At 42.2% G+C, this 26,165-nt stretch overlaps 3 protein-coding genes across 8 annotated transcripts in view; 2 read left to right on the forward strand and 1 right to left on the reverse strand.

Moving 5' to 3' along the window:
• Positions 1 to 3,366, forward strand: part of farp1 (FERM, RhoGEF (ARHGEF) and pleckstrin domain protein 1 (chondrocyte-derived)) — a 54,505-nt gene extending 51,139 nt beyond the window's left edge. For all 3 annotated transcript variants that reach the window (XM_041965816.1, XM_041965818.1, XM_041965817.1), the window contains exons 25-28: positions 468 to 628; positions 1,305 to 1,412; positions 1,633 to 1,784; positions 2,372 to 3,366. In XM_041965816.1, the coding sequence (XP_041821750.1) occupies positions 468 to 628; positions 1,305 to 1,412; positions 1,633 to 1,784; positions 2,372 to 2,447 (497 nt within the window). In that variant the 3' untranslated portion in view covers positions 2,448 to 3,366. The remainder of the gene's footprint in view (positions 1 to 467; positions 629 to 1,304; positions 1,413 to 1,632; positions 1,785 to 2,371) is intronic.
• Positions 2,157 to 6,473, reverse strand: LOC121627133 (gamma-glutamylaminecyclotransferase B-like). Of its 2 annotated transcripts, none has more exons than XM_041965819.1 (2): positions 6,416 to 6,473; positions 2,157 to 4,734 (listed from the first exon to the last, which is right to left on the reverse strand). In XM_041965819.1, exon 2 carries the CDS (start codon positions 4,708 to 4,710, stop codon positions 4,240 to 4,242), a length of 471 nt encoding a protein of 156 aa, XP_041821753.1. In that variant the 5' UTR covers positions 4,711 to 4,734; positions 6,416 to 6,473; the 3' UTR covers positions 2,157 to 4,239. The 2 variants fall into 2 exon arrangements, with proteins under 2 accessions (XP_041821753.1, XP_041821754.1); XM_041965820.1 differs by lacking the exon at positions 6,416 to 6,473 and adding an exon at positions 6,264 to 6,378.
• Positions 6,474 to 7,670: 1,197 nt separating this feature from the next.
• On the forward strand, positions 7,671 to 16,901 carry arl13b (ADP-ribosylation factor-like 13b). 3 transcript variants are annotated; one of them, XM_041966442.1, is made up of 10 exons: positions 7,672 to 8,661; positions 10,572 to 10,642; positions 10,949 to 11,198; positions 11,715 to 11,820; positions 12,022 to 12,224; positions 12,721 to 12,835; positions 12,931 to 13,078; positions 13,700 to 13,822; positions 14,629 to 14,697; positions 15,521 to 16,901. In XM_041966442.1, exons 1-10 carry the CDS (start codon positions 8,603 to 8,605, stop codon positions 15,532 to 15,534), a joined length of 1,158 nt encoding a protein of 385 aa, XP_041822376.1. In that variant the 5' UTR covers positions 7,672 to 8,602; the 3' UTR covers positions 15,535 to 16,901. The 3 variants fall into 3 exon arrangements, with proteins under 3 accessions (XP_041822379.1, XP_041822376.1, XP_041822375.1); XM_041966441.1 differs by having other exon boundaries at positions 7,675 to 8,661; positions 15,382 to 16,901; XM_041966445.1 differs by lacking the exon at positions 14,629 to 14,697 and having other exon boundaries at positions 7,671 to 8,661.
• The last annotated feature ends 9,264 nt before the right edge of the window (positions 16,902 to 26,165 follow it).

The raw sequence follows: 26,165 nt of genomic DNA on the forward strand, positions 1-26,165 counted from the left end.
CCTCAGGATGTTGCAGAGCTTGTTTCTCAGGGCTTTATGTCGTGCTTTGTATCAGCATCAAGTTCTGGGAAGAATTTCATGCTCTGAAAACATTGCTGGAGTTTCATCTTTTTGTACCGAGTCGTTTAGATGCTAAAAGATGATCAGAGCCCCAATTCCAACAAAAGGCAGTGAAATGTTATCAGCCATAATGTGTTCTTCATCTTCATGCCAAGAATGAAATCTTTAAAACCTGTCTTAAGACCCACTCTTTCCCAAACGACTGGTCTCAGTCCAGAATGATTCATTTTGTGCTTTTATTAATTCACTTACATCCTCTTAATTATGTCCGTGACTTTATTTGATTGTAATCATCAATCAAATAATTTCATCTCTCTGTAAAGGTGACCTGTTGTTTTTGGATATCAATAAATTGACTGCAGTTCTTTCTGCTAACCGCCGTGTTTGAACTGCCCGTCGTTCCGCAGAGCTGTCGGAGGACGGTGGAGCTGATCTGGAGTCTGAGGAGGAGCTCTGCGGCTCGCGCTCGTCCCTGGAGCGCCAGGGTCACCGTGGTAACACCACCGTGCACGTCTGCTGGCATCGCAACACCAGCGTGTCCATGGTGGACTTTAGTGTTGCTGTGGAGGTACCAGACTGCGTGTCTTTCATCGTCTGTTTGTCTCCACACGTCACATATCTGTTGTCCTCTCCAGCCCTGTAGCTGCGGACGAGGGTCTGGTGTGTGTTCAGCTCTGTGTTGTCTGTCCTGGTCCTCTTCTCCACAGGCAAAGGACCATTGATTCAATGTCCTTTGTCTTACTTTTCTCATGTTTGTGTTTTTGTCCTTCTCTCTCTTCCGTACCTTCATCTTTACCTCTTCCACCCTGTCTCTTTCCTCTCTATCATGTATTTATCTGTTTGTCCTGTTCCACCTCTGTCCATCCACGCTGACGTTACTAGAGGCCAGTAGTCTGGCCAGTGAGTTGACGAGGCCCCTCAGCAGCCTTCAGGGGCCAGTGTCTCTCTCTGTGGTTTGCTGGTACACAACACGCAGCCTGTCCTTTAGTGACACCTGCTGGAGTAGAGAGGTACTGCAAACGCACAAATGTATTGATCTACATAGGGAGATTCTCCAAAAATTACATGATGAAGCATGAAGCATCTACATTTATTTTTGGTATGGGAAGTGTTTATGTCCTGGTTTTGCATGAGTGCAGTGACATATATTTCTTTCCTGTGTCCCCCCTTCATTTCTAACACTTCAAGTGTTCGTGACTGTGTTTTCACTTAATTTAAGCCTCTCGTGTTTTTTGTGTGCGCAGAACCAGCTCTCAGGTAACCTGCTGAGGAAGTTTAAGAACAGTAACGGCTGGCAGAAACTCTGGGTGGTCTTCACCAACTTCAGCCTCTTCTTCTACAAGTCACACCAGGTGAGATTTCAAGTGGGAGGATGAGGCTTCTATTCACTTTGTTGTTCAAATGTTTTAATTGCAGAAAGATAGGCAGACTTTAGATCAGTCGAGAGTATATACGAGTAATGCAGGGTACCGTAAAGCACTGATATGAGATCTGTGTTATGGTGCTGCTAACTGAAGATGCATGAAGATGGTAATTGAGGCTCTCCTGTCCTTCTGAACCGCCTGCTCACAGGACGACTACCCGCTGGCCAGCCTCCCTCTGCTGGGCTACTCTGTCACTGTCCCGTCTGAGTCGGAGAACATCCACAAAGACTACGTCTTCAAACTCCACTTTAAATCCCACGTCTACTACTTCAGATCAGAGAGCGAGTACACCTTTGAGAGGTGCCGTCATGGGTGACCTGGGTTGGGGTTGAGATGTATTCATATATACTTGTTGTATTTGACATTCTGTTGGTATATCTTCCCACTCTGACATCAAGAAAAAACAATAATTAACCCAATAACAGAGATGGGTGAGATAGCTCATTTTGATCTATGTATATTTTATAGTAAATGTTTTTGTCAAGAAAATATGATTATTTCAGCTTGAAAATAAGTGTTTTAAATTTGGTCGTACTGGATGAAAGCGTACATTATATTTTATTTTTTGTGCATGCTTTCATTCATTCTTAAATGAAGAGGTATCAAATGTTAGATTCTTAATATCTCATACAAACAGCACACACATGCTGTATAATATATTACACATTTAGCCTTTATTTTGACATCATATCAGGAGCATGTGAGTGATTCTATTTGTTAGACAGAATAATAGCTGAGTGTAATCCTACTCAAAATCTACATAAACTGCACATATATAATATATAATGACATCTTACCAAAGACTTACATGTATTGAACTGACTCTTACAAACGTTCAGTGCCAACGGCTGTAAATCTGTCGTGCTTTTCATTTTGCTTGTCTCCAGGTGGATGGAGGTGATCCGCAGCGCCACCTGCTCTGCCAGCCGCTCGCTGCCGAGCACCAGGAAAGACCTTTACTGACGACCCCGCCTCCCTCAGCTCTCCCCCTGCTGCATAGAGACTCTCGCCTGGATGGAGATCCAGGCTTCAGGCTGCACAAACACCAGAAAGAATCCACACTAATGAATACCTCTGAATGGTTGATTCACACACACACATCTGCCAGAGGTCCTCCCACTTCACCTCCACCCTCCTACTTCTGCACCGCTAGTGTCTAATTAGAGACAAACTGTCTGCGATGGCAGTGGTCCACGATGGTATTCATAATTTACTTTTTTTTCTGCGCCAAACTGGCAGCAGAAAGTCTCACTGGCAATGTTTTCCTTTACATAACTGTTTTTGACTTTGAGTGTTGTTCACATGCACACGTATGGATTTAAGAATCACCTCAATGACGTGTCCTGTTTTATCTTTGTGATGAGCCTGAAGAACCAGAAGTATTCGGGACACTGAAGCACGAGTTTGTGCACCGTGTTGTTTTTGCATTTTACATGTCTCCTTGGTAAATATTCCTGTGTAACATTTGAGATGACGATGAAAAATGTACAGAAAAGGAACAAGACCTAAACCAGGATTTTAAACTATATGTGGAAACCTGTGTGCATGTGAACACACTCATGGTGACGAGAGTATTTTTGTTTGTCTGAAATCAGATGAATTAAATGTGATGCCAGTTTGGACACGATTAGAAAACATCCGACTTTTCCTTTTTGTAAGGTAACTTTTTGTACAGTACTTTGATACACTGTGAAATGTTCTTTATTATTGCTTTTCTGTAAGTTTTGCTTTTATTTAGAAGGACAAATCCAAACTGCTTCCAACGCCAACAGAGATTTCACTGGTCCGTTTGCCAAATACCTTCTCTTCTGTATTATTCCAGTTTTCTGGATTTTACTATTCTAAATAAAGATGAGAAAAGATTGTTCATATGAAAGAAAAATGAGGCAAAAAGTATGTGTTTTGTTTCTATCTCGTTTTCATAAGGACAGAACAACAGCTGGGATCATGACAACATGAAACAGGGAAACTCAAATATAAAAGAAAAGCAGCGTGTAATCATGGGTAAAACACAGGAGGTATATAAACAAGAGGCCATCTCCAACAGTGTCTTGAAAGCTCACAGTTCTAGGACGTGTTTTTCTTGTTACTAAAACCAGCCTCAGAATGAAGCCTCACAGGTCTGGATAAAGAAATCTATCACGCAGCTTTATTTCTGTCAGGAAACCAACAAAGTTTCTTTAGTTTTATAGCAATAACACGGATTCAGTGACATTGCTGTGAAGGGTTTTTCACATCTCCAGTGACACATTTTTCTACTAAAACCATACAAGAAAACAGGATTAACATGAACGAATGCTCGCCACTGACTGTCAGACAGGCTGCAGGTAATTCTCAGCAAATATAGCAAAGCTCAAGAATGAACAGAAAGAGGTAAACATACCACTTTTAGGTGTGACACTAAATTCATTTTACAACATAATATGCTGTTCCTGAAATGCGTTTGGCCTTTCAGCACGCACAACGGTATGGTTTTAAAGTAAAAACATGCAAAGAAGTATGATGAATGCTTTTTTTAAACCACATTTACAATGAGACCAATCAATGAAAGATCTGCAAACATATGTGACTGCATCGGTTGTGGTTATGTCTGTTTAGGCTGTGTTCCTTAAAAAAAAAACAGCATTATTGGACCTCTGCTGAGGAGTGTATTCTCTGACAGATATCCTCCACCCGCACCACTGACTATACATGGAGAGAGATATGTATAGGTAGAAGACTTTGTGGATCATATTTTCTCTTCCTATTCCAGCGATCAGTCTCGTGCTTCTCTGATCACGTACTCGAGCCCGTGATCCCCATAAGAGTCGTAGCTCTCATAGTTGGGCCGCGAGGGCCAGTCAGGCTGGTACTCTGTCGCGATGTACACGAACGCCTTTGTGATGCTTCCTGCCGACGCCCTCTCCTCTCCCTCTGCCTCCCCCACCCACTCCTTCACCTCCAGCTCGACCAAAGTCCGCTGGTACATGGTGGGAACCTTTTCGAAGGCGTCCAGGAATTTCAACATCTGATAGTCCACTTTGTAGATCTCTCCTTGGACTCGGTGGCCCTGGCCGGGGATGTTGAGGAGGAAAGGAATGTTGTACTTGCTGGCGATCACTAGTGGGTATTTCTGGGTGGTGCAGGCTGAGGCGAGGAACTCTGTCTTACCATTGGCTCGGTCAAACATACGGTAGAAGTTGGGCTGCCCCTTCTTCAAGGTGCCGTAGACGAAGACATGAGCCATGTGGATGCAGGGGGGCAGACACACCTGAAAAACAATGCAAGGTAGAAGTGTTGCCGTTTTCACCGAGTTGCTATTTGACTCATATGTTTTTTTCTTATCTTGATTTATCACCCTGCTTTTATAGTCAAACTTTGGCAGACGCTCCTTTATAGGAATACAGCAGAAGAGAGAGACCTACAAAATAAGATACAGCATGAGCAGAATACTGCCGGAAAACACCAAAGTGTGAATAAAACCTCAAAGAACAATAAGGTCTGGGGGGTTCTGCAACATCCACCATTTTGCATGAGTAACTGGAATTTGTATTTGAATGTAGAGCTGCAAAAATGAGCCAATTAGTCCACTGACAGAATGTTAGTCAGGAACTATTTTGATGGTGGTTTTGATTAATCATCTTACTGTTTTTTTGAGCTATACATTCTCTGGTTGCAGCTTCTCACAGACGAGGAGTTGCTGCTTTTCTTTCTCTTGTATGACAGTAAACTGAATCTTTGGCTTTGGGACTGCTGGTCGGATAAAACAAGTTATTTGAACACATCTCATTTGTCATTTCTGATATTTGTTAAATCCAGTAAACAACTGGCAGATTAATCTATAATGAAACTAACAATTAACTGCAGTCCCAGCTGAATATTTGTTACTGTTGGTGGAATAAGGAAACACCTTTAACCAAGCATTTTGCCAACTGGAGGACATTTTCTGCTCAGAACTGCAATGCACAACCCAGTAAACAAGCTCAAAACATAAAAACAGCAGTAGAAACTACAGATAAAAGTCATTGTTTCTTGCCTTTCTGTAGTGACATCTATACGTTTACATTTGTAAGTGTGAAACACATGTATAGAACTGTTATGAGAATGTCGCTTCACACACATCTTCTGTGGTTGGATTATTTGAGTGTTAAAGATGCGGAAGTGTCTCTTCCACCTTAAGGCCTGCTCTTATTACAAAGTACAAAAGCTCAATAATTAATTCACTGCCAGTGATAATCTCTGACAGACGCTGTTAAGACCATTAAAACTGACAAAGATCATTCTCATATCAAGAAACACAGCAAACACCAGCAGTGACAGAAACACACGCCTTTTTCTTTGAAATACACTGTACAAATAGAGGCCCTGCATTCAAACTCTTACTGAAGTAACAGTAGGGGACTATATGCATCAAAATATACTTCAAAAAGTAAAAGTACTCATTATGCAGAATGAAACATTTCATAACATCTTAAATAATTGGACTCTGATTATGATGCATTTATGTTTGTGTCATTTTAATGCTGCAGCTCGTAAATGCACATACTTCCGGTTTACCTAATCTATGATAATATGTGCAATCTTGACCTGTGACCTGTCATTTAGTATTAGTTTTCAAACAACTGCAGTTTTGTAAAAATACATTTCCCTCTAAAATGTAATGAACTGGAAGTATAGAGCAGCATAAAATAGAAGAAGTACCACTGCTGACAACTTCAGGCAAACTTTACAATAAGCCTCAGTTAGCTTGAATTTCACTGCGCACTGTGTTTCCATACGTTGAAAAGATTTAGCACTCACTACTGCTCGGCTAGTGGGCGAAAACAGACGTAAAAAAACCCTTTAAAAAAAGGTTGGAGGTCCCACATGTAGTCTTTGACAGCAAATGAAAACAGGTCACCCTCCCCGAACGACTTGACCTAAATAATAATAGTAAAGGAGCACATTCTTACCGGGAATGTGACGGAAGCGGTGAACACTTTCCACCCTCGATACCGGTTAGACGGGTGTGCAACGGGCACCGCACATGCGCAGTAACGACTCAGCGCAGCTGATAGAAAATAAAAGATGGCGCTTCCTAATAATTAAGTAGGCAGGTCTTTTAAGAGAGAGCTGCAAACTGAAGGTAAGAAAACAAACCAACATTCAACGCTTAATCATCTATAACAAAAGACAGATTTGCACCCTTGCCTCCATTAAAAAAACACTGAACATAACAGACACATAACAAGGTCGCACAACTATAATATTGTCATGCCAGAGGATAATTTGTTGAGAATTCCACTGAAGGCTTTGAACTCCAGTCATGAGTTCAGCACCTCTTTAATACTTGGGCAAATTGGAGCCAGAAGGACAATGGCCTCATTAATGTCCATGCAACCACTTTCACTTTCAGTGCACTGGATCCCAGTAAACAAATAAAGATTATGACTGTGGCATTATGAGCGCAGCAGATAGTTCTCATAAAAATCAAGTGGAAGTCGTCTCAAGAGGAGATAATGTTTCCTTTGAAAGACTCTGTTAAAGACACACGTCCATCATCCCGCCTCACTTCTCTGACTGCACACTCACCTGTGTGTGCTTGTTGAAATGAACTGGGACAATAACTCCGTTCAGGAATTAAAGGGCATCTATCTTTGCCTTAACAGACACTTGACATTCAGTCTAATGAAAAAAGGCTGTAGACTATTTGCAGGTAAGCTGCAAATGTCTAATATACTTTCACTCTGGTGGAAAGAAGGAGAATCACTGGTTCCAGTGAAGCAATAAGAAAGCATTTGTCTTTATAAATAGCTTCAGTGATTGACTGTGCCCTGCTTGAGAGGTATAAAACATGTGCAAATACAGTAAGTAATATCCCAAATCCAGGGAAGGAAGGTAGTTAGAAATTATTGTGATATTATGAAAGTATTCATTTTGATAGAATCTCTCTCATACCTTGACACTTACAGAGTTATGCAATAAGAGCTAAATTTTGCCCTTGTTTTCTCTTTAAACTTTCCATGATCCATAATTTCAGTAATTTCTCTTCTATTTTTACACAAAATAGAAGTTGTTCTTTTTATGTTGGTGGACATGCATAGTACAAAGGCCTGTTCATAAACTGACTCTGTCTTTCTCACAATAGGGCTGAAAAGGTGATATGAAAACAAGAAGCACCTCTATACCCTTGATTTTCTCTCTCATCCAGTTACATTGTGGTTAATTGTTTTGTATGAGCTGGCTTAGTGGATTTTGGCTTTGTTTTACATGTTTTAAATGTAAATATATGCATGGTATTTAATATTTTCCATGTTTTATGTATTTAATGTTTAAATATGTTAAAGCTGAAGTCACTTCTCCAGATGATAATTAATAATAGTGCATCAAAAGAATCTTGAATCTGAATCTTGAATAAACCCATAAGGAAAATGGTGAATATGCACTGCAAATGCCCATTTGACAGGCCTACTGTAAGGATTTGTGTCCAAATTATTTGTACATTTAGTTTGATTAATTCCAGAAAATCAAATGCAATCAACAATTACTGAGTGAAACTGTAGTTCATTTCATTGGCCACAGGAGGCGCTCTCTCGACAGGGAGTCCGGAACGACGCTGACGTGTTGGTTACGAGAGATGTCGTAAGCACGTCTGCAACCTAGCAGCAGAAAGGACGGCGTAAACAAAGTAGACAGCTACAGATGAGCTAACTCTAAGAAGCTAATGTTCCGTGAGCAAAGTACTTCGCTGCATTCGGCTGAATATGAAAACCTGTTTTCACTTTATGGATAAGCGCAGCTTTCATTCGCGTGGTTACAGACTCACTCATGAGCGGAGGCCGAGTTAACAAGTTACCGTTATCGCAAGCTACGTTAGCTTCAGCTAACCGAAGGTATCGGGACACGGATTTTGTTTTTCAGAAAATTGATGTTATCGCAAATAACGTTAATTGATTACACTCGGTAACGGCGAGTTTATTCATCAACGCTGGTTACGATGGCCATTTTAGGGGCTGGGAACGTTAACGCTATCACGACTTAGCTCGCCATGTAGCTACTTTAGGCGAAGAGTCGATCAACTGTTGAATCGGGGTTGGATAGCGGTGCGACGCTCCTGGCTAGATGACCACTTGACTGCAGTCATCTGGACTCGGACTGCGATGTTTAGCCTGATGGCGAATTGCTGCAACTGGCTGAAACGCTGGCGAGAGCCCGCAAGGTAAGTTAGATGATGTGATGATGCCCATTTTTTTCACCCCCCGACTCTGTCCATTCACCTCCAATCAGATTGTTTCAGTAGTTTGGAAGAATGAGTCTCCATCTGATATAAATCTAGATTATAGGCATTATTACACGGCTGATTTGATGTTTTCAGTCTCTTTTTCCACTGGGTCAAAGCAGTTAGGTATCGTCCACTTTTTTACACAATTCCTAGATCCACTGACAGATGTGAAAGATCTCGGTTCAGTGCATTCAGTGCAGTAAATTTATCTTTTAGTGACGGAGATTTGTGAAATAGTGCCTGTGTTTAATTATACTCTTACATGAATGATGTGCTTGACGGGAGAAATCCGGGGCAACACATATTATTAGTGTTGAAATGAGCTGATTAATCATTGAGTTGACTGACAGAAAGATAAGTGGTTTTGAAAATCAAATTAGTTTCTGATAAAATGTCATTCGTCAAGCAAAAATGCCAAATAATATCTGGTTCCATGATGATTTGCTGCTGTTCCGTGTTGTAATTGTGAATCAAATATCTTCTATCATTGGAAGACACCTCTTTGATTTTCTGGAAATTGTGATGAGCTTTTTTCTCTCTCTCTCTTGCCTTGTCTGTTACTTGACTTGTTATGGAGCAAACAGTTAATCAAGAATATATTTGGTAGATAAATTGATCCCATTAGGACTTCATTTCAGCCATTCATCTTGGATTCGTGAAATGATAATGATAAAGTGAAATGATACAGCATCCCTGTTGTCTTCCTGTTTTGATCATGCCTCGAGCCTGCAGTCAGTTTCCTCCTTTGCGACTGTACACAGAACATGAAAAACACTTTCAGTGTGAAGCAGCAGGACCAGCAAAATGTTATAATGAGTGCTTAACCCACGTGGTACCTGTGAGGCATCTGATCCTTTGGACTTAGTCAGAAATCCTCACCTAATCCCACAGCCAGGTCTGTTCAGTGGGTCTCTTCCATTTGGCCTGTTGTTGTGAGGGGCTTGTAGCAGCGAGGACAAAGGGTTATGGGTTAGCGCACAGGTGCCAGACGGTGTCTCGCCTTTTTCGGAGGTTCACATAAAGTGGCTGCCCTCATGAAGGCCAGTTGGCTCCAGAGGACGGTTAGATGGATAGTGCGGTTGATGTCGTTTCGGCGCAAGTGTCAAAGTTAAGTATGCATCCAGGAGATGGAGATTGGTTGTTTCTTTTGTACGATTTAGCTTTTTTTAGGTCATTGTATTTTTTTCTCCTTTGTACTGTGTGTTTACTCTGTGGATTCTTTCTTTCAGTCCCTTTCTTTTGTATTTTGTGTTTTGGTTATTATGCTCTCAGCTTCCTACCCAGGTGTGTGCATGCATGCACACTTGCAGAAATGACGAATGATGAATGATAAGTGTGTGTCTTCTGTTTCCTGTGTTGCTTTCAGAGATACACCATGTTTTTTAATCATGCATATTGACTAGTAGTCAACGAATAGTATGCATTTTGTAAGTCTCAGTATAATGCATTGAAAAATGTATTAAGTGAATTGTGTCTAGGAGAACACAACACAGAAAAGTCAACCATTAGCCCAACACTATTAGAATGACCATCAGTACTAATGTTGCCTTGAGCAAATACTCTGTATCTTTGTCCAGTTTTATCTGTGTGAGCTGGCCCACGTAGCTGTTGCTGACTCACTCAGTCCACTGTGCAGATCTCTTATTGCGTTGGTCATTCAGATTATTAATTGGCTTATCTGTGCCCCCAAATGCGTCATGAGAGCTAATGCCAGCTAATGTCGCTCATATGGTATGTGGGGCACCATAGACCGCATCAGCTGGTTGGTCTGGATCTGGACCTGATAGTGATGTCAGTGTTCATGCACATGCACTGTGTGTTCATTGCTACCCTTTCTTACTCAACAGGAAAGTGACTCTGGTTATGGTGGGGCTGGATAATGCTGGGAAGACAGCCACAGTGCGAGGAATCCAAGGAGGTTAGGGCTGTTTGTTATGAATGTTGATAATGAATATTTAGCATTTTGCAAATTTTTCTTGTTTAAAACAATTTCTGTAAATAATAGAAAAATTGAGCTTGTAAGCCTGTTCTCCATTTTTTTTCACTCTGCATAAAGCGCCTCATTTACTCTTCTGTTTGGGATTTATTTTCATGTTTATTTTACACCAAACTGCTTGATAGTGATGCCACGCTGCTTTTATATTTTATCACTGCTGATACATTTAAAAAAAAAAAAAACAGAGTTGTCTCTGCTAACATGATTTCTGTTGTTCCTTTTTTCCAGAGAACCCACAGGATGTGGCTCCTACAGTGGGCTTTTCCAAGGTTGACCTGAAGCAAGGCAAATTTGAGGTGACCATCTTTGACCTGGGTGGCGGGAAGAGAATCCGGGGCATCTGGAAGAACTATTACTCGGAGTCGCACGGCGTGGTGTTTGTGGTGGACTCTAGCGACGTCCAGAGGATCCAGGAGACACGGGAGACCATGGCCGAGGTCCTTCAGCACCCGCGCATCGCAGGGAAACCTGTGCTAGTGTGAGTGTGCAGTCAGCCAAGGAAATTTAGCTTGATGAAGCCTAAAAAAGTAGGAAAGTTATATATTCAAAATGTGGGTAAACTTGGGGAGCTACTAGAAAAGACTAATGAAAGCATAGAAGTGTAAAAGATGAGGAGATAATGGAGAATTTACTGGATCTAAAAGTCTGAGCTCTTGGTCCAATTTGTTAATGAATGCATGCACTGCAGATTGATTCCTGCAGGTATCTGCCTAATCAGTAATCAGGGCACAGGTTGAGGCACAGGGAGTTTAATGTATTTTTCCAGGTATGCAGAGTATTCTAATCAATAATCCACAATCAGGGCAGACACACATTTCCATAAGATTTCCATACAATTTCCAGACGCAATAACTCAGCACCTTGCAAAGAGTGAGTTTGATAACAGTCTTGCAGCTACTTTACTTTACTTTTCTGTTCAAAGCTTGGGCTGAGTTGGTTGTCCCAGAAGCTAGCCTGGTCGAGCCAAATCTCTTTTATTCCTCTTTGCTTTCAGGCTTGCCAATAAACAAGACCAGGAGGGAGCGCTGGCTGAAGCAGACATCATTGAGAATCTGTCGTTAGAGAAGCTCGTCAACGAGAACAAGTGTCTCTGTCAGATCGTGAGTGTTTTTGCACCTGTTGTGGAACAGCAGTTGAATGACATGAAGGGCCTTTGGTTTGACCACATATAGGCAAAAGGCCAGGCGTTTTCATTCTCCCTCTTTAGCATAAGATGGCTGGTGGCTGTTGTCATCCAAAGTATATATAAGTTTCTTTTTTTCCAGTAACATCCTATATCTCAACATGTCTTCCGACCCCAGGAGCCATGCTCTGCCGTTCTGGGTTATGGCAAAAAGGTCGACAAGTCCATCAAGAAGGGCCTGAAGTGGCTCCTCAACAACATCGCCAAAGACTACGAGGCCATCACCGAGCGCGTGCAGAAGGACACGGCGGAGCAGCGTGCTCAGGAGGAGCAGGACAAGAAGGAGAGGGCGGAAAGAGTACGGCGGATACGAGAGGAGAGGTGAGGACAACACTTGGGCCGTAAGAAATGAGCAACATCTTTGGGATTGAATTGACAAATTAGCTCAAGTTGCAATAATCAAACCTGTTTACCCACGGTCCTAATAGAAACAAACAGAGTATAGACACGTCATAGACAGATTAGGAAAGAAATGTGCATTGGGAAAGATAAAGGACAGAGAGGCAAAGTGGAATGCTAAATGAAGACTCGTGGAAATGTCAAAATGCCAAAGATGGCAAAGTATGTGATCTTCCTGTCTGTACAATATATTCAAAACATTAATTCAGCCTTGCACTCTTGCACTGAAGTAACAATAAAAAAGACATAAAATGTTATTTGAACAGAGAAAACTCCCACTGAATGGTGGAGAAAATGATTTGTACAAATGCATACTGTAATTAAAGCTGACCTCAGTTCAATTTTCCTAAATGTAGCACTGTCACAGAGGAGGTGCGTGTGATTATGCTGAAAGGTTAACATCTCGTTCTGTCTGCAGAGAGCGGCAGGAGCGGGAAGAGGCGGAACGTGAGGGCAGGCAGATCCAGGAAGAGGAGCCTGATGACGAAAACATGCCCAGCCCCTTCCAGCCAATCAGCAACGTGATCTCTGAGGTGTGCGTGAGATTGAGACTTCCAGTCGGAGCTGCAGTTTCTGTACGTTTCAAAGAGCTCAGGAAAGATCGCTTTTGGCTTTGTGTCCTTTTCAGAACGAGGACAGAGAAAACGAGAGGAAGAGGCAAAGAGAGCTGCAGGAGGCCCGGACCAACAGCCCCAAGACCGATCAGGAGGAAGAGGAGGACGACAACGACGAAGAACTGGATGACACAAGACAAACGCCGGAAAATGGCAGTTCAGGTGAGCGATAGCTGCACTGAAAGCCTCAACGTTTGTGGTGTAGTTTGTATTAAATGTGTGCCTGCTTGGTTTGATAAAGCCCCATGACTTCAATCACTTGGTAAATAAAATGTGTTTTCTGCCACGATCTATTTATTTGGAAGTTATGTAAAAATGATTATCTGTGTAGATGTGAGGGCAGCAGGCACCTTTTGAAGAGCCTTTCCTCACAGCTTGTGGTTCGGCATTGCACCATATGGGGGGGAAAAGTCAGAGCTTGCAGATGAAAAGAAAGCAAGATATTAAATCTGTTTTCACTTTGAAAGCATATGATTAAACAAACACCCGGAGACTGTGGCAAATATTTGTTTGAGATATTGCAAATTGAAAAAAAAAAAGAGATATCCAGTAAAACTAAGCATCTGTCTGATTCCTTCCCAAAGCTCAGAGTAATGAATATCTGATAGATCAAGATAACTCCACATGAAGAAGATGATTACGTGACAGATTAGGGGATAAAAGGATGATGAAAATGCTCACTTCTCGTGATCAGATGTTCCAGTTTGAACGTCTGAAGTCTTTGCTCAGTGAAGACACCTCCAGGGTCACACGCCTTTTCAAATGTCTCCGTACTTATTACAGCTGCAGCAAGTGAGCAAGACAAAAAGAAGACGAGGAAGCTGCAGCTGAAGAGGAAGCACAGGGTGGACCCGCTGAAGACTGAGGACGGTCCAGCAGAGAGCCCCACCCCTCCACCTCCTCCAGGTCAGTCTGAGCTGTCAGGTGTATTTTTTCCATAGCCGTGGTAAGCCCCTGGAAGGACTGAACCTCTGCAGAGTTCATACAAAGTCTTGAAAGTTTGGAAAATGCTTCACTGTTATGTTTTCATGGTTAGGAATATGCTTCGATCTGAATATACTCCTTGAAAAATGCTTGATTTTCAACACTAAATGGTGCCTCATCTGCACAATCACACATGTAAACCTTTTAAATGTGAAATGAAACAATCCCGCTGTCATATTTGTTTGTTGTCAAGCATCAAAATTAGCGAGCATTAAATAATGACGGCTGGTTAAATAAACAGGGTGGCAGTAGACATTGATTGCTGAGTGTAAGACATGATGATAAAGGCTTTGAGAGTGTGGAAAGTTTTGGTTTCAGTACCTTGAAAGGTGCTTGAAATTTACTCAACAAAAGCTGTAGGAACTTGTCGGTGGTTTGGAGTGTCGTTTCACTCCCACGCACCTGCTCCTACCTTGAAATATCAAATTATTTTAACTCTTTAAGGATCACTTTCAGTCATATCGGAGCTGTGTTCGCCCCACATTTCCTGCTGCTGCTGCTTCACATTTTCCACCCACGAGCCAGCGAGGAGGCTTTTATTGTGAAGCAGCTGTAGGAAATGCGATGGATTTGTGACCCAGTGACTTGGTGAACAGTAATGGGTTTGCTTGATCGTGACTTCTCGTACGTCTTTGACAAAATGAAGTTGAGCGGTCAGATGAACCAGGTGCTCTTTTTTAGGATTTTCCACAACTCTGTTGACCAGTGTTTCTTTATTTTCCTTTTAGTTGGATGGGCCACACCCAAAGTTTCTAGGCTGCCAAAACTAGAGCCACTCGGGGACTCGAGACACTCTGGTAAAGACGCCTGTGAAGTCTGGTTCCTCTTCATCCCTCACGACTAATCATTATTTAATTTCATGCATTCATTCCTTTCATTAAAGAGCCAAACCAGCCACTCACTTTCTCACTAACATGCTCTTTGTGTGCACTAACTGTCATGGCGCTGAATCAGTGTTTTCTTGATGCAGTAATGTGTCTTTGGAGCCCACATCCCAGTTCTAGCACATGTTTCAGTATTTTCTTTTTCTAAGAAAATAAAAATATTTATTGTAAATCGCAGCGGTTAGTTCTTCAAAGGAGGAAGCCTGGTGGGTTTGCTTCACAGCAGGAGCGGTAAATGTGTCAGTGTGGTGCTGCAGAGGAAACACTGAACTCTGTCTGCCTTAAGATGTGTGTTGACTGTTAATTAGTTTCCCACATCACTGTCTTTCTCTCCTCCTGCATCTCACCGGGCGTATGTTTGAGTGTGTGTGTGGATCCTTCATGATGGCAGACATCTTAATCAACTCTGAGGCTTCTCTGTGTATTCATTTCTCCCCCAGCCTCCACATCCCATCTGTGCAGCCATGGCTGCTGCCCTTCTCTTTTTGCCTCTGTTCTTATAGATAGATCTCTAATTGCCAGTGTTTGTATTTCAGGGCTCGATGGATGTAGTTTACTAACGTAGTCGAACGTTTTTTTCCCTTATCCCCTCCGCAGAATTTTACAAGAAGCCTCTCCCGCCTGTTGCGAACAGGCCACGGCCTAACGGCGACGCTCATGACGTCATTTTTTAACCTCCCTTTACTGATTGAGGCCCTCCAATCACGGCTGTCCCCTTTTTGCTTTCTGTCTCAAGCGAGCGGTGTGTAGACCGCCAAACCAAGAGACACTGCAGACGGCGTGGCAGCCGGTGAGCGCGGGAGTGGACGTGAAGCACAGGCGCAGCATGGGAACTGAAGTCCTGCTCAGAGGCCGTTGTGGTTTCACAAACCGACACAGTTCAGTGTGAAACCTTGAACCTGCCTGAACTGCTTTGATGTCAGGCACTGTCTTATGTGCTGAACTCTTTCCACAACTGTAGACTGAAATTTTTTATCGTTAAGATCAGTGTTCGACTGTATGGACTAAGTCTGTCCAACTGAAATGCTTTTAATTGATGAAGAATGTAAATATGTCTGTTTTAACCTTCTATATGTCTGTCTGTTACTGAATAATAGATTTGTACACACATCGCCATTAAGAATGACCATATTTTATTCATTTATTTTTGCACCTTGGGTTTTGTCGTGTAAACAAATGTGTATATGAGGGTAGAGGTCTTAAGTGGCTTTCCACAGCAGAGTGCTTTAAATTTGACCTTTCTAAAGTCAGAAACATTTCCCTTTTTACACCAGCGGCGCGGGTTGACGATGAGGTCAAGGAAGTTGTGCTTAAATGGGTGAATTATGGGTGTAGTTTGCTGCACTACGCTGGACTGTGCATGGAAAGGTGTTACACTACAACATGATTGTTAATTGGTCAGTTTTAGTCATGAATGTCTTCACATTTCACTTTAATACTATAACAGTTTTATGGCCATGAAAGGAAAAAATGGTTAAATCTGTAAAAAGGGAGCTCTTGTCTCTTGCCAGCAGCGTCATAAAGTATATTTTTATTTATTGTTAAAAATGTAAACATATGGAAATATATTTGTCTACAGGGCTCCAGATTTTTTACACATTCTGCTGTTTACACTGTGTATCTGTTTTTAAAGTGATATTTCCCTTGAGGCAGGCGTCAGACTCAGACTTGCTGCCTCTCAGGTGGGCCTGAGGTGGGAGCCAGCACTGTTGTTGTTCCAGCTTTTCTCTCTGTCTTCTGCACCCGTTCTCACTTTGAAAATAGCAAAAATTGCATCTCAGAAAGCACAAATCTGGGGGAAAAAAAAATCAAAACTTGGAACACTGCATTGCCCCAGTTAGGTTTCTGAGTGTTGGAAGAGTTTGCTGTGGGACGATGAGGGTGGAGAAAGTATCACTACACCGACACCTGGAACAGCCAATATTGGGTCAGAACACATGAGAGTATGTGTTGCAAAAGTAAGCACAGGGAAAATCACTTTAAAACTACAATATTAGATTTTCAAATCTATAGTGCAACACTCACTCTCCTCTCAATGAGCTAGATGTTGGAAAAAAAATATTTTTTCTACCCAGTTTGAATTTTATAACCGCACAATTAAAGATGATTTAAATATATTATTGAGTGTATGTGTTTGTTTTCCATTTGCAGTATTTCTACATTGTGAGCAGCTGCCACTAGAATGGAAATGTAGTTTTTATTGCTCTGGAGCAGGCATGTCAAACTCATTCCACAAAGGGCCGTGTGGCTGCAGGTTTTTGTTCCAACCAAGGAGGGGCACACCAGGCTGGAATCAATTAATCAGCTGATCTCATTCTTCAGCTGACAACTAAGTGAACCCTTGATGTTGATTGGCTGGCCTGGTGTGCTCCTCCTTGGTTGCAATGAGTTTGACATGCCTGCTCTGGAGTGCTTGTGCTTTATTTTTGGTTCTGCCTGAGCATCAGTTGATTCATCACCCAGCACCTGCGTAGCATACACCTGTGTCTGTCTGTCAGCGCGGCTGCTTATTCACGGTTTCTGGTCATGGATCTGACACAGTTGCTGGAATTTTGTAGTCATGTTTTCTAATAGGTTGGTGTGACCTGAAACTCAATGTGCAGGACTGTCTGCTGTACACATGTTGGAAAAAGCTTTATGTATGTATATTCATGCATTGTGCAAATTCTTTGGGGAAAATCCCTAAAATAGTGAAATGTTGCAATGAATCATGAAGGAAAGATTAGCAAGATACAAGGCAGCTGCGTATTTTTTTTTTTAGTGTTTGCTAAGCCCAGCCCCCAGAACCGCGCCCGTCCAATCACGGCTTTGCAACGCGGCAGGCTTGTTAAGTTGGACAGGAAATTGTATTAACTTTTAAAATGTCTACGGAAGTTAAAACACAAACGAAAATTGGAGGAGTGGACTCAATGGTCTGTCCATATCCTCTAGTGCAAGGTGCTACTGTTAGCATGCGGCTAAATAGCTTGCTGCCTTCAGTAGCCAACAAAAGAAATGGTTGCTAGCTAGAAATGAGAGCCAGAAATCCATTTCGGACCCACTGTTTCAAAAATGGCCGCCAATTTTAAACGGAAAATCTGAAACAGCACTGTAAACTGTCAGTGGGAACAACAGCAGGAACTAACGCTGGTTTGAGATCAGATATTATTAACTTTGGCCACAAATTAGTTATACAGTACACAAACACCTTAAGTTAATATCTATTCCTTTATGCAGACAAGCCTAAATAAACCTATTGCTCTGTTAATGGCTACATGAGCAGTTTGTTAGACGAGGTAATTTTTCTCAAGTGACTGCTCAGGAAAAGTGTTAAAAATATGTGCGAATGTGAAAAAAACATTTTGCAGCTTTTAGCTAATTTGCTCCTTTTTGGCTGGTGAATCACTCCACGGGGCACAGTCGATCTAATCGGCTGCAAATGCAATGGTTCTTAGCACGCTGAGAAAATCTGAATCAAAGGAAAACACTGATTGTATTGAGAGTTTGCTGTCACTGCTGCTGTTTGTGGTGTGGCGTCGGCCTGTCAATATTGATCTCTGGAGACATGTGAAGCAATCAGCCGGCACAGTCTGGGCTTTCATCATCAGCACCGACAGACAAACTGAACTGAGGCGTTTTGAACGAGCAGCTTCGGCTCATCAGAGAGAACAAAAGACAAACGTGAAGCGAAGCAACATCACAGTCACAAGGGCAAAACATTTTTCAAAGCCAAACTAGATGATATCATAAAAGAACTGAAGCTTCTGGAAGTGACAACTGGTCCAAAATAATGGATTACACAAAACGTAAAACTACAAATTCTTGCAGGATTGCAGGCGATAAGTGATTTCACATTGTGCTGATGAGAGTGGGGTGACCTCCTCTGCTGGATTACTTCTTCATTAAGAGACAGCAGGGAGAGAAATGTAGCTGTTTCTTAAATGTGACAATTTGGAAATGGGCTTCAGCAATCTGCTCTCCTCTAAAAATAGTTGGTGTTTGCTGTTTCCATATCCTCATTGAGGCATTGTCAAACATCTGTTAGCAGCTTCTGCAGGCCATGTCACTTGCAACCAGAACATTGCAATAATGTGCAGTCTCATTAATGTTCTCCCTGCTGCGGTGATACAGACAGGCTCCATTTAAGTGAGCGATGTCACGACGAAGGATCCGAGATGATGCTGTGTCCTGCCGGACGAGGACGGCAGATGCAGCGGTGCCCTTAAGCAGATGCTCTCAACCATCAATCCCCTCCTCATTACGCTTCCACTCTTTGAAATCAATCTGTTGCGTCCGGCCCATTCCAGGAGCCATTTTGTGATGAAGTGCTGTAATTTACTCCCCCCTCCTCCTCCTCAAAAAAAATCTGCATGTCTATGTCTGTTTTAGTTACTGATTTCCTAAAATGATCCAGAATGCCTTTCAGCAAACCCCTGAAAGTCAGAGGTTTTAATAAGGAGAGAGTTTCAGTTTTCATGTAAAGGAAAAGTGTTGCTATTTTGTGGCCTGCACATTTGTTAAGATTACAAAAATGCCAAAAGTTGCAAAAGCTGGAGCGTTCTAAAAAGAGGCTGCATTGCATTTTAGGCGATTGAGGATTTTGTCAGTCGAGAAATTGCTATCTCTTCCTCTTCCACAATGGATGTCTCTCTGTATTGTTGTGCAAATGCGGGTGCAGAGTTTGATCGTATAAAAATGTTCTCCATTATAGCTGCGTCGGAAATATGTCAACGCTGAGGAGTGTTTTTTTTTTTTACCTTTACAGCAACACTGTGGTGTTCAAAGATGGCAGGGCATGTAGAAGGCAAAAAGTAAATCAAATAATGAAGGATATGCAGAGCGGGAGGGCTCATTAAATAGTTTGGTGAGTGTAAAAATGATGTGAGTTATAGTCTATGGCCTCACCAGATCCCAAACCAACTGTCAAGTCAGCTTTGTTTATATAACCCAAAATCACAAAATTACCTTAAAGGGCTTCACAGGCTTCATAATATATACAAATTCTTCTATGCTTAGATTCTCAGTTCAGATAAACACAAACGGGGAAACCTCATGAAGGACAACAGTGGAACAATTCCTCCCTCAGGATGTACAGAGCCAACAGAAATATCAGTGACAACACAATACACAGAAAGAAATGCAAGCATATACTGGACGAAGAATGGGAGTTATTATTCACTTTGGAGAAACTCGTCGACTAAATGAATTTAATTTGGCTACCAAGGAGAAGGGTTGAAATGTAATAATTATTCATGACAGGCACACACTGGGGCTTTCTGTGCTTATTGTATATTATGTAGGCTGTGGAAAAACATGTTGCTGAATCTCACATTAGTACATAGTCGACTGTATAATTAGTGCTGTTTAATCACTATTTGTTGTGCTTTTATTTTGCGAACATATCTCTGTGAATAGGTGTAAGAGTGCCAGAGGTGTGTGTTTGAAATCTAATATTTATAACTTTTTCCTTTCAGCGTTTATTTTCAATAATTGGGACATCTTTGGTGCAACGTTCTCTGTCTTATGAGATCTCCCCTTAATCAAAATGTGTCCAGGGCCAATTTTTTTTTTTTTTATTCCAAATAAAAGTGCTGCTGCTGGAAGCATAAAACGCATCACTTCCTGTGCGGCGCAACGGTTTTCTGACCCCGGAATGACCCACAGTGGCAGGCCCGGATTGTTTAAAACAGCAGACGTAAAAGCTTTCATGTGCGGGGAATAGGTTGAATCACTATTGTGTTAAATCATTTGGCAACAGCGAGCAGCAAAAGGGCCATGAGCTGAGATGAAATCTCTCGGGGCAGCTGTGCTGTTGCCAGCAGGGCGGCCATTGATCTGAAAATGTTGCACGTAGCATGTTTGGTCACATATAACCCTCTGGTGCTGCCCTGCCCCTCATATGGTGCTGTGAACATCAGGTCATACTGCTGTGAGTACACACACAGTACACATACTGTAAGTGCCTCGGCCCTGTACAAACAGTATTTATTCAGTGTCAGGTGATGAAAATGATGCTTTTCCATCTGTGAGAGCAAGCTAAGGACAAGAGACTGTGCAAATGAAAGGAAAATGGGAAAGGGGGGATATGTTACATAATGACATTACACTGACTGATAGTGATAGATCACCTTAAGTCCATTTAAGACACAAAAGTCACATTAAATTATATAAATTAGTCAAATTTGGAGCTCCCTTGTTAATCCTGATGATTGTCAACGGCCGGTTATCCCACCAGTGCAGGTACCATCCACTAAAGCAGCAGAAAAATTAGAAAATACATATCTCGCAATGCAGTCAGCTTCATTTGAGTGTTTTCTAAATGATATCCCGACAGCGTGCTCTGTTTTTCACCTCGGTATCCTTTCTGTTAGAGCTGCAGGGGAGTGGGACCCCCAAAGAAAAATTAATGTCAGTGCAAAGATGGGTGTTGTTGTTGTCTTCTTTGATGAATTAGTAAAAGGCTACTGCTGCTGTTTTCTTTGCAGTACCGGGGGGGTGCAGTCCTACTGTGTAATAGACCACAGGTGGCAAAAATGACCTGAATACACAAGGTAATGCAGGGCAAAGAGCAGAAGGTCTTTGTGTCAGATTATTTCACATGAACTGAGAAGTTTGATTGGTGGCCTCATGTCTTGAACTGTCTTCTTTTCTGCTAATTACCATCATTAAAGTTAAAGGTCAGTGATGAGTGAAAGAACTCTATTGTGGCACGATTATATTTGCATGACTTCATGTATCTCAATCATAATACCAGAACAAGTGAATCAGTGCGAGTGTTGTTATGTGTATTAAAGCGCACGCACAGACTCTCCTCCTCTGCAATGAGATGGATTTTCAACCAACAGGAAGTCTCAGACCTCTGACTTTTGTTCTCGCTCTTCAGTTTTTAGTCTTCTGGGCAAGTTGGCAGCGGATCAGATTCACACCGATGTTCTCGTGCCACAACACTGAAGTACAAATTTGAAGTACTTGAACTTGAGTGGCTTCCAGTTTATGCTGCATTTCATAAGGTTGTTTTTGCATTGCATGCAGCGACACTATAAGCTTCTGAAATACATCATTTAAGATTCAAGCATGGTTCTCAACCTTATTGGCTCGTGACACCTTCCAAAAAATAAAATAAAATCAGTGCTTTGTTCTTGTTAACATTTCCACTAGAGGGATTTTATCTCTAATATCTGAAAAAAAGCAAAGATCAGAGAAAAGTCCAGAATGTGAATACAGATTGGTGCAGCCGTTCATCATCTCACAAGCCCTCAGATTTATCTTGTGACCTGTTGGAGGGGGCCCGACCCTATTGGCACTCAATACAGTCTAACCTGGTTCAGAGTTATTATTTTGAATTCAAGAAGCCATTAAATCTATGCCTAAAAATGTGCAGCATTGTGGGAATTATACATTCATAAACATTTAAATATGGTGATGAGATGCCAGAATTGAATGTCTATTTGGAAACTGCAAAAACGGCACCTGCAAACGTCAACATTTTGTCAAATCTGGACCCAAATATCTCTCCAGCATCTATTCAAAAATGTTCCCGAAGCTTTTTTGATGCCAGTTCCATATTTCCATCTTAGCATTCATCACACAGGCTGGATCTCTTTCAGTGCAGCAGCAATGCAGGCAGCTGGTCACTGCAGGGAGCGCCCACTCACTTCCTGTGCCATTAAAGCAAGACGGTGAAGAAGAGGATAGAGCAGAGTGGGGACACATGGTGATGGGAAGTCATCACTATACAACTCCTGTGCCTTTGATCTTGCATCATGTACCACAGACAGAGCATGGTGGGGAATAGGAAACTGTGCTGCACACTGTGGGCGTGTGTGTGTGTGTTATCTGGGTAATCAGTAGTAGATTTCTATTACGCAGGGTAACAAGTTTAAAAAATACCTGTGGTGCGCTGTGTGTCAACACAACTCAACCTGTCACGAAACCCTGAGGCTTAAATAAAGAGCTCATAATGAACGAGTCCTGTTCTGGCTTGTGGTTTGTGCATCTGTCTTTAAAATGGGATAGGAAAGGTAATAGGTAATTGAGCGAGCTTGTGTGCTGGAGGGGGAAACGCAGCAGGAGGCTGAGCCCACAGGGAGCGTACAGAGAATCACTGCTGCTCTCAGTGTTTACCCTGTGCAGTCATTCCTCGTTGCCTGCAGAGGGCAATGCAGCTCCAGTAATCCCTGAGCCACATAAATAACACAGGAGTTGGGAACAGATGGATACAACTGACGAGTTACTGTTCATCAAGCCCGAATGGCGTCTTTTAGGATGTTTCCTGAGTGTCTGACGTAAGCCTGTTGACAGGAGAGGAACAAAACGTTGCTCAGGAGAGGAACTGCATTCAGCCACGAGCTGAAGGCTGGTTTGAACTAACGAGCACCAAGCTTTCATCCTTTAGTGGACGCCATGCAATGGCCCATCACAGGGCGGAAAAGGGGGCAAGTTGAAGCATGGAGTGTGCAGATTTTGAGCTCCTGGAAGAGTTCACATCTACAGTGCAGCTGCTGCTAATGTGCATCTGTTGCTGCTACATGCAGAGCTGCTGCCAGCAGGGGAGTGAAGGGATGAAGATTTACAGCAGCACCATTGTGAACAATGGTGGATGCTCCCTTGTCCTTCTACACTGCTGTACAATTTTTGTGTTTTTTTCAGTATTTGCGTTTTATGCTACATTTTGTAAGGATTTGTACTTTTTACTACATTGCATCACTGTTCAAATGAAGTTTAGAGAAAAAAACATATCTTGTTTGGACCCTTTGTCACAAAATGACTCTAACAACTACCACAAAGGTATATATTCCATGTATTCTATGTAATTATTTGTCTTAATTGATTAATCTTCTGATGATTATCAATGAAAATGCATTATTTTGTCTGAAAAATGTCAGAAAATCGTGAAAAATGTAATTTCCCGCATCCCTCTGTGAAGCATGCAGGACACAGAAAAAGGAATGAAAGCAGTGAATAAAAAACACATTTTATAGATTATAGATGTATGAAAACAGTGTAGCAGGATTTTTTCTTCTTTTTAACAAAATTTTTCAACCAAGTCCACTTATTAGCTTTTCTGGAGCTTTCAGCCATATCTTGTGGCCTTCAGTCGCTAGTGGCGACGTAGTCCCGACGTAGCCCCAACCTTTTTTTTTTTTTACATACCTGGAAAAGTAAATGGAGCTTGTGATGTGATTTTTTTTTTTTGTTAAATGAATAATCTCATGACCCCTTTCACAGCCTCTTAATGGGGTCCCGATCCCCAGGTTGAGTACCACTGCCCTTCACATTACTGTCAGATCCAGCCTATGACAGCAGAGCTGATGAATGCTGCTAATTGCAGTTGAACGTGACCCACCTTTATGCGGTGTCACTATGGTGAGCTCAAAGTCATTCTTTGGTGGTGTTTCCATTTTACTGTGTATCCCCTGTGGAGACGTTATCGCCTGCTTTACTGTTTGATTGCGTGTTGGTCTGGTTGCAGCCTCTCGTAGAGCCTTTCTGAGCTCTATTTCCCCTGAAATTGAAGATCTTTGTTGTTTATGCAGTCGTTTGGACAAAAAAGATCATGACAAGTGTTCATGTTTAGCAAGCAAATACAATTTTCTCCACCTACTAACAGTGATTTTGATGGAGAACTGGCTCTAGCTGGTCCGTCCTACATTGCAACTGCTGGAAAGCTTGTAAGTGCTGGCTCATGAGATTCAGACATGATTCCACAAAAGCAATTTGCACCTATTGGTGAAGATGAATACAGTTAATGTAAATGAAGAACCCTGCAAATCACTTGAGCCGAGGCCCTCGCTATCTAGTGCCCCTATCTACAATTGCACTCAGCTGTGCTAATCATGGGCCTATTTCTATGTTGCATTACAATATAATTTCTGATCCAATAGCCTTGGTGCAACGCAGTAAGTACTCATCTAAAACAATGAACTAATGCTCCATATGCCCTCTGCTGTTATTCAATTCATCTCCCACAACATCTTCTCAGCGCTTGATATTAGCACACCTGATGCACAATGCCGGGTTTGATTGAGGTCAGTAAAATCAAGCAATGTGGAGGTTAGCAAATGCCAGAAGGAGATGCAGAGAGGCAATAAAAAGAGGGAGATTAGGGGGGAACAGGCAATGAGAGATGGGAGAGAGAATAAGAAAAGCAGATAAGGGATAATGAGGTGTTCGCAGGGAAGAGTGATGGAGCAAAGAAAGGAAAAAGTGCAAATAATGGGCGAGTGGAATTTGGGGAGGAGACAGAGAAGATAAAGGTGAAAAAGGAGCAGAGGGAGGTCGTGGGCTGGAGGTGTGAGCGGGGATAGAGGGGGGCTGGGAGTGTCACAGGATTGTGGGGAAGCTGGACCCAGGAGGAGCTGTGGGCCTTTGAGCGGCAGGACGGTGTGAGAGCACGCTGGGGGCGGCTTCAGGGAACGAGACAGGATGAACGGAGAGTCGGTGTGCATGACTTCAGCAGCTGGGGAAGGCCTGGGCAGATGTTTGTGATCAGCAGGATTGTTCTGATTTCTCTTCGGCTGAGTCAAAGACTGCAGACAACATCACTTGAGTACTTGAGTTTAAATACTCCTGGTAAATACAGTATTCAAGTACATGTACTTTGTTACTGTCTAGCATCCACTGGTGTGAATGCGACAGACAGATGGTTGATGAGTGCTCTGCTCCTCTCTCCACGTGGATGAAGAGGTCTCTCCAGCACAATAACAGCAGCTTTTAGGGGTCTTCGACATGAGCGCGCTCCTTCGGAGACATGTTGAGAAATGAGCGGAGAAAGAATCATTGATCATGATGAACGATAGGCAGTCTGTTGTTTGTAATCACTTTCCATACATCTTCACTGTTGGCTGTACTAAATCCCCCTTATTATTGGTTTGAGTTGAAGCAGACTTTCCCTCTCCAGTGTGGTTTTCCTGCCAGTTTTAGCACTGTTCATATTCATCATCAGGTTTCATATAGGTTGTTCTTTATTTCATGCGTACTGGAGATTTTTGCACAACTTGATGATGATAAGCTTTCATAGAATAGTATATCACTGTGAAAATGGATGATGAATGGGACTGATTTAAAGCAAATCCTCAAGTCTTATTGGCTGTTTCTTATATAGCAGTAGGCTGATATACTGGAAGAACACTTCTCAAACTATCCGCTGAAATCTACTTCCCATTATATTTTAGGTCAGACATATTCCAAGCGAACAACCTTCAGCAGTTCTTTGCAAAGTTTGAAGGTTTGAGAGCCGTCAAAAGGCAAACTCATCGAAACCATTTCTGGTAGTTCGTCAGTTGGTGCATCTATTTTCCATCTGACCGTCTACAGATGTTTCCTGGATGAAAATAAAAAAGTGGGAGCTCTGGGAGGGTTAAAGCAATGTGCAGTTGAGTTACCCTCAACGTTTAAAGCAA

This window comes from Chelmon rostratus, chromosome 24 (genome assembly GCF_017976325.1).
Source record: "Chelmon rostratus isolate fCheRos1 chromosome 24, fCheRos1.pri, whole genome shotgun sequence".
NCBI lineage: Eukaryota > Metazoa > Chordata > Actinopteri > Chaetodontiformes > Chaetodontidae > Chelmon > Chelmon rostratus.

What these genes read in the sequence shown, in the direction of transcription:
- arl13b (XM_041966441.1), top strand. Translation starts at nt 8,603, where the DNA reads ATGTTTAGCCTGATGGCGAATTGCTGCAACTGGCTGAAACGCTGGCGA. An exon ending in AGTGCGAGGAATCCAAGGAG is followed by an intron (nt 10,643 to 10,948) that starts GTTAGGGCTGTT and finishes CCTTTTTTCCAG; the next exon opens with AGAACCCACAGGATGTGGCT. An exon ending in CGGGGACTCGAGACACTCTG is followed by an intron (nt 14,698 to 15,381) that starts GTAAAGACGCCT and finishes TCCCCTCCGCAG; the next exon opens with AATTTTACAAGAAGCCTCTC.
- LOC121627133 (XM_041965819.1), bottom strand. Translation starts at nt 4,710, where the DNA reads ATGGCTCATGTCTTCGTCTACGGCACCTTGAAGAAGGGGCAGCCCAAC.